The sequence below is a fragment of the Hyperolius riggenbachi genome, chromosome 5 (assembly GCF_040937935.1).
Source record: "Hyperolius riggenbachi isolate aHypRig1 chromosome 5, aHypRig1.pri, whole genome shotgun sequence".
NCBI lineage: Eukaryota > Metazoa > Chordata > Amphibia > Anura > Hyperoliidae > Hyperolius > Hyperolius riggenbachi.
The window spans coordinates 195,832,640-195,847,404 of record NC_090650.1 but is presented as its reverse complement, the minus strand read 5'-3'; the positions used below and the strand labels follow the sequence as shown (position 1 = coordinate 195,847,404).

The 14,765-nt window shown below is 42.7% G+C and overlaps 1 protein-coding gene across 3 annotated transcripts in view; it reads left to right on the top strand.

Moving 5' to 3' along the window:
- COBL (cordon-bleu WH2 repeat protein) overlaps positions 1 to 14,765 on the top strand; it is a 609,262-nt gene that overhangs the window by 562,216 nt on the left and 32,281 nt on the right. For all 3 annotated transcript variants that reach the window (XM_068236528.1, XM_068236529.1, XM_068236527.1), the window contains one exon: positions 359 to 2,382. In XM_068236528.1, the coding sequence (XP_068092629.1) occupies positions 359 to 2,382 (2,024 nt within the window). The remainder of the gene's footprint in view (positions 1 to 358; positions 2,383 to 14,765) is intronic.

Here is a 14,765-nt window from a genome sequence, read left to right as displayed (position 1 = left end):
TGAGAGATTTTATTGATTCATAAGACTACTCCATCTGGTTTATGTGCTCAATCTTGCCATTGTGTAAGATTTTTTTATAGTGAAATGCCTCAGTGAGCCTCAGCTATATGCTATCTTGTTCATCATTAACATTTGTTTAATACAATTGATGAATCATACACTAGGTATTCTTTACTTTGTTCAAGTGCACAAGGTAGAATTATTTCTAATATATGCTTTTCTAATATATGATTTTATTTAGATTTTATTTTCTCCATTTAAGAAATTTACTGTGATATACTATATATAAAATGTTTTTCAAGATATATATCTTAAAGCTATTTTGTTTTTAATTTTTTTTTTACTTCTTATTTTACAGATATAGAGGATGGGGACAAAAATGTAAGCAGCCATATTGGTACTCAGTTAAGCTCATCAAGAGAAGAATCAGGTCAGCCTCATGACTTCAAACAAAGTGACTCTGCTGTTCCTGTCACAATTATTGATGAGATTCCTGAAGTTACCACAGGTGCTTTGAAGTCTAATGTTCACACTGCCTACCCTGTAAATAAACATTCAGAGACACAGCACTCTTCTGTGTTGACCAACAATGATGTGAGCCTTCATGGTGAAAGTGTAGCAAAGAAAATGAATACTTCCTACAACAATATCCAGTCACCTACCTCACCTACAGTCAAGTCCACTATTGGTACTTTTAAAGAGTCTGCAAAAAACATGAAGTCACAAATATCTGAAAATGAGTATGGATCTAATCCATCCCACAGACTCCAAAATGCCATTGAAAGTCCATCATCTCCTATTTCTGTGTCGGTTCCCACTCCTAAAGCAGTAAGTGAAACAAAGTCAACAACGGAAAGTCTCAACCGAATGTCTGACAACAAAAAAGTAGAAATGAAAGAAAGTCAACCTCCACAAAGAAACAATAATAAGATAGCAGAAGTTGCTAAATCCTCTATGTGGAGGCAACAGCTTTATGAACCAAAAGTTGGCATGACCACATTTACTGTGGTTCCACCCAAACCGGATGTTAAAAAATATGACAGAGCTGTTTCACTTACAGCTAGTGCCATCAAAATTGATGATCAAGGGAATCTAATAAGCCCACAGTCTTCTTTTGATAAAAAAGATTCATACTATAGTAATGACCCAGATGGCCCACTTGTAGAGAAACCTCTGGTTGAGAGAGCTAAGGAGTTTTGGAGATCAAGTTCTATGGATACCACAGGAGGGGATACAAAAGACCTGCCTGTTAAAAAGAATGTGTCTGTCAAGAACTATAACTCAAATCAAACTGTCGATAAAAAATATAATTATCCATCTACAACTAGATCAACACAACACGTATCTGTTAGTAAATTAAATGAGCCAGATAATGGAGTACAGCAGATCAAACCAGTATCAATGACAGTTCCAAAGGAAAATGTAATTATTATTGAAAACACAGTAAAGCGAACAGAACTGCCACTTTTAAAACCTACTTTAAGTGACAAACAAACTAAACATGCAGGTACAGCAGTGAGAGAAATCAAGAATACTGGAAATATTGGCCTGCCAGCTGCTACTGATGAAAAGGTCTATGTCTCCCAGAAACCCAAACCAGTAATGCTATCAACAGCTTCTCAAGAGAAAGTCATAATTATTGAAAAAAACACTCAGGAAAATAAAAATTTGCCATTTGTTAAACCTTCCAAAAGGACATCCAGCCAATATGTTGCTTCAGCAATATTCAAGTACACAGAACCTTTAAATACCAAATCTCTAGAACCTACTGAAGTCAAGCAAGACACAAACAGAAGGATTCCTCTGAATTCCTCAATTAAAAACAACATTACACTGAATGAGCCAAAAACAGAAATCAAATTTGGAAATAAACAAGAAGTAAGCAAAGATCTGAGTAAAAATATTGGCAACAAAAGCAGCAGTTTTGGACAGATGCATACTGAAATTAAAACGGACAAAACGTTATCTGAAACACAGCAGTTTAATGGTACTGCAATGGGAAAAGTAACTTTGCTAGAAAAGAATACTTTGACCGAACCATCTCGCATTCACCCCACATCTACTGTACCATCAAATGCCTTTTTAATGGCTGTGCGTGAAAAGTCTGTTAAAATTGAACAAGCCAATTCATTTGGACCTACAAAAACACTATCAGCTCCCTTAAAAGTAATTAAGAAGGAAGATAAAATTGATGATGAAACTATACTTTCTACTGTAATAGATGAGCCAGACAGTCATGGCACCAGCCATGACCTTTTCGGACCAAAAGCGAAACTTCGACCTGTTCTCCAGAAACCTGTACAACAAGACCTGTCACTTCATACTGCTTTAATGGGAGCTATTCAGTCTGGTGAAGGTAAAGAAAAACTTCGAAAAATACAGGTAAAATGTTACAGAATGTATTACAGTATGTATAATCTGAAATACTATTGATAGAAATATAGCCGCACTTCCAAGTGTCCTTGAAGAACTGAATACACTTACAAGTGTTTAGGATATTGATTGGACATAGCAGCTACATTTTGCAGCTTACCAAATAACTTTTAATAACAATTCATTTATTTTGCTTTAAAAATCTGTAGAACCACTGTGCATTGTGTTTATTAAAAATAGAACCCTCAGCCCTAGCCAGCATGTTTTAAAAGAAGGCTGTCGCATGATGTAAACTAGCCAAGACTACCAATCAAAATAAGAAAAGTTGTGTCTATGATTGCATATTATCTCTGGAATTCGAAACAGAACAACCCCAAGGAGAGCACCAGAGCAAACAATAATATTAAATAATCAATAGGGCCCTTGTATCATCAACGAATGTTTTCTATCCTCTGCTAGACCAGTGTTTCTCAACATTTTATTGGTATGTACCCCTTTTAAAACCCTGAACTTACCACGTACCCCCTGGCATAGTAAACATTATCACAAGTACCCCTTGACAAATATATATTTAATCGTGGTACATGATAATTGGTTTCTAACAATTTCTAAGTATTTACTATTGCTTTTAGTTAGCTAAAATACTAATTTGGTGTTGTTTAAATAAGATTTATCATTTTCTAAAACTCAATCTGTTATTCTTGGTTAAATAGATCAAGCCCGAGTACCCCCTACAACCATCAGAAGTACCCCCTCGGGTATGCGTACTGCACGTTGAGAACCTAGGTTCTAGACAACCAAGGTGACAGAATCAATTAAGTAAAAAGGGACGTATGTATACTGCACGTTGAGAACCTAGGTGCTAGACAACCAAGGTGACAGAATCAATTAAATAAAAAGGGGCGTAGGCAGCATGGTAGGGTAACATGTCAACATTAATTTTTGAATATAAACATGGCATGTATAGATTCCAATTCATGCAATAAACACAGTATGGTAATTTTGATAATGATAAATTCATAGCACAAATAAACCTTTCTGCAGCAATTAAATCTGTCAGCAGTTGGTCAGTCCAGTCTGTGATATTGGAAGCTTTGTCCTGATAGTAAGAATCCCCACTCTGGCCACCACAAGCCCAATTATAAGTTTACCATATAGCTTTTTTTAGGAAGAGGTGAGATTATGTTTACTGTTTACAGCTGGCAGTGTGAATTGGAGGGTCTGCTGGGCTGCAGTGGCCAGATATCTCCAGGCATGCTATGTTGGAGATATATTTTATGTTTTTATTGCACTTTGGGAGGAAAATAATGTATGCGCATGGGTAAATATATGATTAGATCCACTCTGAGATATTTTGTTTATTATTGAAGTGGCTTTGAATGCTAATTAGAAATATACTTCTGCACAGCATCTGGACTACAGCTAACCTGTGCTTCTGTGTATTCAGGTTTGTGGCTTATATGAAAAGACATCCTCTGGTGAAAGGTCCACTCTAACTATAGGTAGCACTAGGTACCAAACCCCACAGCTATGTTGCTTCTGGAGTATAGATGGACTTTACATAATTACCTGTTTTGCTACAAGTTTAGTGACGTAGTTTTAGAGTTCATTTTCTTTCTACTTAACCTTAATATTTTCTTTTCAATTAATCCATTGAGAACATTTGATATTACTGCATAGATATTAGGAAAGCAACAATGTGCTTTTTGGCAAGAGATAAATTTGGCACAAAAAGGAGGCTATATGTTTGTATATACAACAGTAATGGAGATGTGCTGTGTCAGGGCCAGATGCATAACTCGAAAAAATGAGAAAAAGCAAACCCCATAAACTAGCCTGCTGTCAAAAAAAAGTTACTTAAAATTGAACACAATAATAATCCATAATACATCTAATAGAAGCAATAAAAGTATTAACAGTGCACAGTTAGCACACCTTGGTTCATTGGCAGCTCTAAACTGCCTGCTCTAAACTGACTACCAATCAACTCAAGGTATTTAAATACAAAAGAAAATCCCACAGAAGCAGCACTATCAATTAAAATAACAAAAACACGGATCTCCCAACATATGCTCTTTTTGTCAACAATACAATCAAGCTAACTTCAAAATAATTATACAGTATGTTATTATTTTGGTTATTTATTTTATTATATGGTCTTTTAAGACTTGTGTGTGGTAATAAATGAGAAATGTTCTCTTTCACTCCTTTTTTTGTCACACTGGAACCATGCACGACGGGTAAAATGGATCCACAGCTCAAAAGGAACTACTAAAATTATAAATTTATTGAATCACAAAAAGCATGGGTTACAATGGATCACTGTAATGGTCCGCTCTGCTGTCTGTACAGACAGACAGCTTTTTGACCATTTTGTAGGTCTGAGTTCTGCAGGTCCCTGGAAAGGAGACCTGTCTTCACTCTGCAAGTTTCAGAGTTGCTCTGCTGGTGAGGAATTTGCATCTACTTGTCATGCAAATTGCTTAGCTGCTTCCTTTGATGGCTTGCAGTATAAATACCTTTTGCTCCCAGAATTCCCTGCTGGTCATAGAGGTTTGTTCCTGCTAACTTACCTGGAGTCTCAGTCTTTGCTAATTGTTTTCTAAGATTATCTTAGAGTAATTCCTTGGGAGTGCACTAGCATTCCTTCTAGCGTAGTCAGGTTGTAATCATCTGTATTGCCTTGTCTGTCTATCTTTTGCGATTGTCTTGTCGCCAGCGGCGGTCAACAGGAAATCGTTCGGTCTGTCTGGATTGCATTTGCCCTAGCGGTAGCGGCGGTGGTTCCTTCTGTACTCTGTCTTAGGGGTGCAAGCCAGAGCAGCGGATGCTACTGGTTACTCCTTCTGTCTGTCTTGTCTGGAACGAACGCTTGCTGTAGGCTCGGTGAGGTAACCGTTTAGCAAGCGTTCACGTTCTCTATCCATTTTCGTGTTACATTGGTTAGTTAGGGTTGGCGCGTTTTGTCTCTGCACTGCACCAAGGCTGGGTTCTGTCGTTTTATACGCTTGTGGAGGACTTCCACAGTGTCAGGGCACATCTTGTACACTGACCACGGAGATAATTCCACAATCGTTACAGTATGACCAGCCAAACCGAAATTCCCAGTGTAGAGGGAATTTCCGATTTGTACGACTTTTCTCAAGTTTCTTTACCCAAAGCAAAAAGCATATGTGGATCCTATTATAGGCAGAATTATACATTATATTAAAGCAGTAAAAAAATCTATGCATGTTCCTGATCCCAACCCGTATGAGTGTTTCTTTGATATAGGGTTGTTTGAGCCTCCATTTGCTCCGTGAGAGATTGGGGCTTTGATTGAGGAGTTTGAGTTTGATTGGAAGGCGTTTTGCGATTTTTACATCGCAAAAAGCGAAGAAATTCTTAATGCTTGTATTGATTCTGTGTACAATTTGATTGAATCTGATGAGTGTGACGAATGTTTTGTGGATCCGGTGATTTGTGTGTGGCAGACGATTTTGGATGAATTGCACACACATCAACCAATTGACTCCAATAAAGAGACACCGTTATCAGATGATTGTTCCTGCCTTTTTGGGGTAAAGCAAGTGAGTTTAAACACTGTGCTATCGGAAATTAATGGGTGTACTAATGTGGTTGACACCTGTGTGAATTCTGAAAGATTTTCTTCTGCTTGTGTGGAGTTTGAATCTGTGCGATACAATGCCTGTTTTTCAGGTGTTCCTGTGAGCTTGTCCTGTACCATAAATGAAACTATGATGTCCACTCGCACTGACATTTGTGAGTCCCTTTCTTGCTCTGAGGAAAGTACTAACTTTCCACCCTGTACTCTGGATTAGTCAATGTTGCCTTGCAATAAATCTCCTGCAGGGAGCCCAGAGGCTCGTCTAGGTATTGCAGCTAATTTAATCTGTTTTTCTGCCTGCAGTGAAACTAGACTCAGGGAGTCAGTGTTGGTTTCACTAGATATTCCTGTGCATCCTGTTCATGAAGATGAAATTCAGTCCCAGCGTATGGTAAAACCATCCCTGGGACCTCTACCCTGTCCGCAGAATGTATTTGATGTTCGGCCCTGTAACATGGATAGTTCAGAATCCTGGAGTGCTTTGTCAGAAAACTTGGGGAATGATGCTCCTGAAGTTTTGTTTGATGTTCTGGAGGTCTCCGAGTTCCTCCCAAAGGGTGCAGAACTTTTAGGAGGTGCCTCCTGCCCCGCAGGGCCGTTTGAGGTATTGCCCACTTCAGTAGGCATTGCTACTATACTGACTACTTTTGCAGCTCTTGTGGAGCTTCAGTCATGGATAGTCAATGATGAGTTCTGGTTGGATACAATTACAGTCACAGAGACTTCTAAGTCTTCTTTTGAAAGTCCAGTACTTGTGACCATTACTCGTGATGATTCTCTGCCCGGTCCTGGTTTTGGTGTTGTCGTGACGGACTCTGAGGTTGGCAGTTTCTCGACATGTCCTGAGGTTTCTCCTGTGCTAGTGTACCCCAATGCGCTCTGTGAGCCAGAATGCCAAAGTGTGTCTCTGTTACCAGCATGCTCAGATGCTTCCTTGGTGGAGACATGTTCTGATATTGCCTGCCTGCATGCCCAGAAGTGGTCCCTGAAAGCCCTGATCTTGATGGTTGTCCTGGTAATCCTGAATCCAGAATTATCATAGGTTCCATAGGGGTTCTTGATAGTTCTCCATGTGGGCCTGGTGAGCGTTCTGGCCTCTTGGGATCTCTGCGGAGCTTCAAAGCGTTCTGGGAGATTCTGGGAGAGATGTTTCTTGGTGCCCTGGATGGGATCAACAGTGGCTTCTCTGTTGAAAGGGACACTTCGAATGGGTATTGTGGCAGATTTGGTATTTTTGGACGGTCCCTGGAAGGTGGTGGGTATTGCTTGTAGGGTGTCAATGGGTTCTTCTCTGGCATTCACAGTTCTGATGGGTGTTACGCTGAGACTTGTAGTACTGATGGGCATTTTTCGGTGGTTTCTGCTTCCGACCAGGTCGGTTTCGGGAGGATTGACTCTGGAATTGGGCCTTGTCGGGCTGACCCGACCTTCATGAGTGCTCAGTCAGATTTTTAGTTTCTCTGCTGGTGAGGAATTTGCATCTACTTGTCATGCAAATTGCTTAGCTGCTTCCTTTGATGGCTTGCAGTATAAATACCTTTTGCTCCCAGAATTCCCTGCTGGTCATAGAGGTTTGTTCCTGCTAACTTACCTGGAGTCTCAGCCTTTGCCAATTGTTTGCTAAGATTATCTTAGAGTAATTCCTTGGGAGTGCACTAGCATTCCTTCTAGCGTAGTCAGGTTGTAATTATCTGTATTGCCTTGTCTGTCCATCTGTTGCGATTGTCTTGTCATCAGCGGCGGTCGACAGGAAATCGTTCTGTCTGTCTGGATCGCATTCACCCTAGCGGTAGTGGCGGTGGTTCCTTCTGTACTCTGTCTTAGGGGTGCAAGCCAGAGCAGCGGTTGCTACTGGTTGCTCCATCTGTCTGTCTTGTCTGGATCGCATTCGCCCTAGCGGTAGTGGCGGTGGTTCCTTCTGTACTCTGTCTTAGGGGTGCAAGCCAGAGCAGCGGTTGCTACTGGTTACTTCTTCTGTCTGTCTTGTCTGGAATGAACGCTTTCTGTAGGCTCGGTGAGGTAACCGTTTAGCAAGCGTTCGCGTTCTCTATTCATCTTCGTGTTACATTGGTTAGTTAGGGTTTACGCGTGTTGTCTCTGTTGCGCTTTTCGTGCGGAGACCGCGCCATTAGCGTGTTTTGTCACTGTTGCGCTTTTCGTGCAGCGACCGCGCTTAGCGAGTGCGTTTGTTATTTTCCTTGGCGTTCTGATCATTGTTGTTTGCTGTGTCTTTCTCGCTACACTTGTGCTCTGTCTCTACTCGGTATTGTGTCACTGTTGGCAATCGCCACTCTTGCGATTGCGTTCCCACTTGGTTTCCGCTGTTGTGTGTTCACCGTCGCCAGGTGGCGACTAGTTTGGTGGACACACATACATTCTTTCTCTGTGCTCACTTTCTCTCTACAGGTGCATTGAACCAAGGCTGGGTTCTGTCATTTTATACGCTTGTGGAGGACTTCCGCAGTGTCATCTTGTGCGCTGACCACGGAGATAATTCCACAATCGTTACAATCACACATTAAAAGCAGAGTAGCCCATGAGGTGTCAGCAATTGTATATTTTTGTAATTCAATAAAATTATGGATTTCACGTGCTCTTTTGAGCTGCAAACCAATTTCCCCTGTGCTTTCTGCCTACAGGATCTGTGGATTATCTGGGGGTCCTGCACCACAGAATGCAGTGTAAATGGCTCTACATATAGAATGTCTCTAGTCCAGATCAAAGTAGTACACAATATTTTATTAAGAACTATCAGGTACCTGTTCTATCCATAAGAAACTCATCTCTCTCTGCCTGTTAGTACTCACACAAACTGCTATCTGGTAGTCACTGTTGGGCTGGGCAGTGTGCTCACAGCATCCTCCTTTGTGTAAACAGGAAGTCTCACAGGATTGCACCATCTAACTGATAGAGTCCTTGTAGGTAAGCACCTTTCTGTAAATTTAAAGGGGTACCATCAACCAAGGTGATAAAATCAATACTGCTATAATTTATTCAGTCTTCCAAAAAAGGTGCACTTGCAAAATTATCTTTTGTCCCACACCATATGATAAAGTGTTTGCCAAAGGTCCCAGGTCACTCACTGCCCGCTAAGCAGCTCCCTAATACCTGGCATCTACACCATAGTATATTTCATTACAGATAACAAAGCAAAGACATTTTAAATACTCAGCATTCTTCTCCAGGGACATTTGTTATCTTTGATTACTTTAAACACCTTCAATTTATGGACGGAACAAGTAGGATAGTCCCCTCACTTCTCTTTCCTATAGCCGCTGCAACTGTTTTCTATTCTTTCCACAATTTCTACTAGGTCAGTATGACAGGTGAGGGTTGCATTATTTTATCAACCAGCAGCGTTTTTTAATCCATTGCAAAAGTATTCGGCCCCCTTGAAGTTTTCCACATTTTGTCACATTACTGCCACGAACATGAATCAATTTTATTGGAATTCCACATGAAAGACCAATGCAAAGTGGTGTACACATGAGAAGTGGAACGAAAATCATACATGATTCCAAACATTTTTTACAAATCAATAACTGCAAAGTGGGGTGTGCATAATTATTCAGCCCCCTTTGGTCTGAGTGCAGTCAGTTGCCCATAGACATTGCCTGATGAATGCTAATGACTAAATAGAGTGCACCTGTGTGTAATCTAATGTCAGTACAAATACAGCTGCTCTGTGAGAACCTCAGAGGTTGTCTAAGAGAATATTGGGAGCAACAACATCATGAAGTCCAAGGAACACACCAGACAGGTCAGGGATAAAGTTATTGAGAAATTTAAAGCAGGCTTAGGCTACAAAAAGATTTCCAAAGCCTTGAACATCCCACAGAGCACTGTTCAAACGATCATTCAGAAATGGAAGGAGTATGGCACAACTGTAAACCTACCAAGACAAGGCCCGTCCACCTAAACTCACAGGCCAAACAAGGAGAGAACTGATCAGAAATGCAGTCAAGAGGCCCATGGTGACTCTGGACGAACTGCAGAGATCTACAGCTCAGGTGGGGGAATCTGTCCATAGGACAACTATTAGTCGTGCACTGCACAAAATTGGCCTTTATGGAAGAGTGGCAAGAATAAAGCCATTGTTAACAGAAAAGCATAAGAAGTCCCGTTTGCACTTTGCCACAAGCCATGTGAGGGACATAGCAAACATGTGGAAGAAGGTGCTCTGGTCAGATGAGACCAAAACTGAACTTTTTGGCCAAAATGCAAAACGCTATATGTGGTGGAAAACTAACACTGCACATTACTCTGAACACACCATCCCCACTGTCAACTATGGTGGTGGCAGTATCATGCTCTGGGGGGTGCTTCTCTTCAGCAGGAACAGGGAAGCTGGTCAGAGTTAATGGGAAGATGGATGGAGCCAAATACAGGGCAATCTTTGAAGAAAACCTCTTGGAGTCTGCAAAAGACTTGAGACTGGGTGGAGGTTCACCTTCCAGCAGGACAACGACCCTAAACATAAAGCCAGGGCAACAATGGAATGGTTTAAAACAAAACATATCCATGTGTTAGAATTGCGCAAAAGGTGGATCAGCGCAACACCAGGCCGCCTCCGAATGGCCTCCAATCAAAGATGCGCTGAGCCCCCCCCCCCCCCAGGAACTACAAACGCACCTTGAACCCAAACAGAAGCTCAGCATATACACCAAAAGCATGGCTGTTAAGTGGGAGCAGCTGACCAAAAACAAATTAAATTAGTACATAGCAAAGAAATGAGCAGCGCTACTTAAAAACAGACTAGTGCCTACCTGCAAAAGAGTGCAAGGCCCACTTGTGGGGTCGAATACACACCGAGCATACACATGACCTGTCTACCACTGGAGGAGGATGTTGGTTTCCTGTAACAGCTTGCATGCAACCTATTAAGTACTTGTCCCTCCCACTGCGAAGAAGTCAATCCTCCATGGGAGGGGCCTAACACTAACTAAATCCTAACCTATGTATATGCATAGCCTGGGTGCGCTACCAAATAAAATTGAAAAATCGAAAATTGCGCAAAAAGTGGATCAAGGTGCGTTTGTAGTTCCTGGGGGGGCTCAGCGCATCTCTGATTGGAGGCCATTCGGAGGCGGCCTGGTGTTGCGCTGATCCACCTTTTGCGTAATTTTCGATTTTTCAATTTTATTTGGTAGCGCACCCAGGCTATGCTTATACATAGGTTAAGATTTAGTTAGTGTTAGGCCCCTCCCATGGAGGATTGACTTCTTCGCAGTGGGAGGGACGAGTACTTAATAGGTTGCATGCAAGCTGTTACAGGAAACCAACATCCTCCTCCAGTGGTAGACAGGTCATGTGTATGCTCGGTGTGTATTCGACCCCACAAGTGAGGCTTGCACTCTTTTGCAGGAGTGCAAAAAGGATCCGCAAACCAGAACAGGTTGAGGTAAAAAAAGGCTGAAATGTTTATTTGAAAATCCACAGACAAGGCAATAAAATCACAGGGTCAACTAACGCGTATCGGGCCTACCATCCGCCCTTAATCGTAGTTAAGAGTGTACCTGTGCAAGAGGAAATTTATATGAAACCAGGGGAGAGAACTCCACCCCCGGGAACACACAAACCGCCTCTTAAAGAGACATACATCCCTAAAGAATACAATATAAAAATACAATAATAACATTGAAAATATTACATAAAAATATGTAAAAATATGTAAAAAAGAGTTGTCACTGACAAACCATGCAAGTAGAAATGGACAGGAAAGGAGAGAGGACAGCAGCGGCAAATCACATAAATTGTTATCTAAGCACAACATATATGGTTATGGAGAGGAAAAAGGCCTCATTGTGTGTAAACCAGGCTCAGATCCCATCTCCTATTTAAACCTTGTGGCATACGGGTGCCTAACCTGTGAATCCAAAAAGCTTCACGTTTTAAAAGCAATCTCTGCAGATCACCTTCCTTGACTGGACATACCACCCGCTCCACTCCCTGAAAGGCAAAGGAAGAGAGATCTCTCTCATGTACTGTTTCAAAATGTTTGGAGACCGCAGATTTGCGAAAAGTGTTCCAGTTGGTGCCACAGTAGTGTTCCGCTATGCGGGCTCTGAGGTGACGAGTAGTACACCCCACATATTGTATACGACATGTCATGCAAGAAATAACATGAATCGTGTATTTAGTGTCGCAGTTGACATACTGCTTGATAGGAAAACTTTTATTGTGAGCAAAGGAAAATATCGAATTGCTTTTTTTGTGGCACTGACAGTATTTACATGTGGAAAACCCACAAGGATAGGAACCCACTGTGGCTAGCCATGTCGGGGTGCGGGAAGAGGAGGGAGACCGAAAAAGACTGGGTGAAAGGATGGACCCCAGTGTACGGGCCCTCCTGGCAGAAAAGCGACATCCTTTGTCCAGGATGGTTTTGAGTTTTGTATCCGGATACAGCACAGGAATATACTTTCTAATAATGCTTGTAATTTTATTAAACTCAAGGCTGTAGCCGGTGACAAAAGTGACCCGATCCTCTCCGGCCTCTCTCGCCACCCTATCCCTCAATAGATCTGAACGTGGTCTATTTGTACCCTTTTGGCGCCCCACAGCCAACTGTCTTCTAGTATAGCCTCTTTGTTTAAGTCTGGTCTCCACCAGGTTACACTCCTGTTCTAGATCAACTGGATCCGAGCAGTTGCGTGCAGCCCTGATGAATTCCCCCGTGGGGATAGCATTTAGGGTGTGTCTGGGGTGACACGAGTTGGCAAGCAGGATGGAATTGCCCGCAGTGGGTTTCCGAAAGGTACGGGTGATGACTGTGTGTGATGAGGGATTCCCTGTGAGAGTGAGATCCAAATAATCAATTTTGACCGGATCTGAGCTCATAGTGAATTTTAAATTAAGGTCATTGCTGTTGACATAAATTAGAAAATCCCCCAGGAGAGCGGGAGGGCCCCCTCACACCAAAAGTAAGTCGTCAATGAACCTGCCATACCAAATGATGTGGGAGGCATAGGGGTTGTCATCCCCAAAGATGCGGAGCTCCTCCCACCACCCCATGTAGAGGTTCGCAAGGGAGGGGGAAAATTTTACTCCCGTGGAAGCTCCGCACCTCTGGAGATAAAACCCCAAATCAAACATAAAATAATTGTGCGTGAGGAGGTACCCCACCGCCCTCCTGAAGAAAGCCTGTAGGGGCTCGTCAAAGGAAGAATATTTACAGAGATGGAAATCCATGGCTTCCAAAGCTAAGTCATGTGGAATGGAGGAATAAAGTGATGTGACATCCATAGTCACCCACAGGAACCCGTCCTCCCAGGAAAAGCTCTCAAAGCTTGAGAGAACATGACGGGTGTCCTGCAGGTAACCCGGAAGTCTTTTGCAGGTAGGCACTAGTCTGTTTTTAAGTAGTGCTGCTCATTTCTTTGCTATGTACTAATTTAATTCGTTTTTGGTCAGCTGCTCCCACTTAACAGCCATGCTTTTGGTGTATATGCAGAGCTTCTGTTTGGGTTCAAGGTGCGTTTGTAGTTCCTGGGGGGGCTCAGCGCATCTCTGATTGGAGGCCATTCGGAGGCGGCCTGGTGTTGCGCTGATCCACCTTTTGCGTAATTTTCGATTTTTCAATTTTATTTGATAGCGCACCCAGGCTATGCTTATACATAGGTTAGGATTTAGTTAGTGTTAGGCCCCTCCCATGGAGGATTGACTTCTTCGCAGTGGGAGGGACGAGTACTTAATAGGTTGCATGCAAGCTGTTACAGGAAACCAACATCCTCATCCAGTGGTAGACAGGTCATGTGTATGCTCGGTGTGTATTCGACCCCACAAGTGGGCCTTGCACTCTTTTGCAGGTAGGCACTAGTCTGTTTTTAAGTAGCGCTGCTCATTGCTTTGCCATGTGTTAGAATGGCCCAGTCAAAGTCCATATCTAAATCCAATCGAAAATCGGTGGCCTTAAGTGTGGATGTAGACACTCTGAGCAGCAATGAACCCTTGGACTACTGGGTGCGCAGGCTTGAACTGTGGCCAGAGCTGTCACAATTTGCCATCCAACTTCTGTCTTGCCCTGCCTCAAGCGTCCTGTCAGAAAGGACCTTCAGCGCAGCTGGAGGCATTATCACTAAGAAGAGAAGTCGCCTAGGTCACAAAAGTGTTCAGTACCTCACCTTTTTTTAAATAAATGAGGCATGGATCCCAGATGGCTACTGCCCGCCCAAAGACTAAGTCAGTCCCCATACACAGCATCTCTGCCTGCACGCCGTGTAACTGCCTACTCCATGACTTAGTAGGTCCCCACGCAGTATCTCTGCCTGCAGGCCGCTTGACTGCCTCCACCAACAGGGTCCAGGACTCCAGGCGGATTCCTGAATTTTTAAGGCTGCTGCTAGCAGCGGCCGCTATAATAATTTTTCTGGTGCGCGTGCATGCCTGCCTAGTTTTTCTGGTTGCACTGCAGCTGCAATAACAAAACAAAAGGCATGTACATGTGTCAATTCCCCTTCGTGATTGTTACCTTGCCGCGGTGAAGGTGCTTGCGTATCACAATGAAGCAATGACCGACGGCAATGACCGGGGGGGGGGGGGGGGTTACACCCAAGATAATAAGGTCATTGCTTCATTGTGGACAGATCAAATTCGATCAGCTGGACAGTCATTGTTCTGTCATTGAGCTACCTCAGCCTGGCGACCATATGGGCTGGTAAGCCGCCATCACCTGCACTCTCATCATGATGCGCACCAGTCCAGCATAGCTACACAAACAGCTGTTTGCGGTGCGTTACACAGTGAGTTTGGTCTGTCAGTGTGAAGCAGTACACTAATGACACTA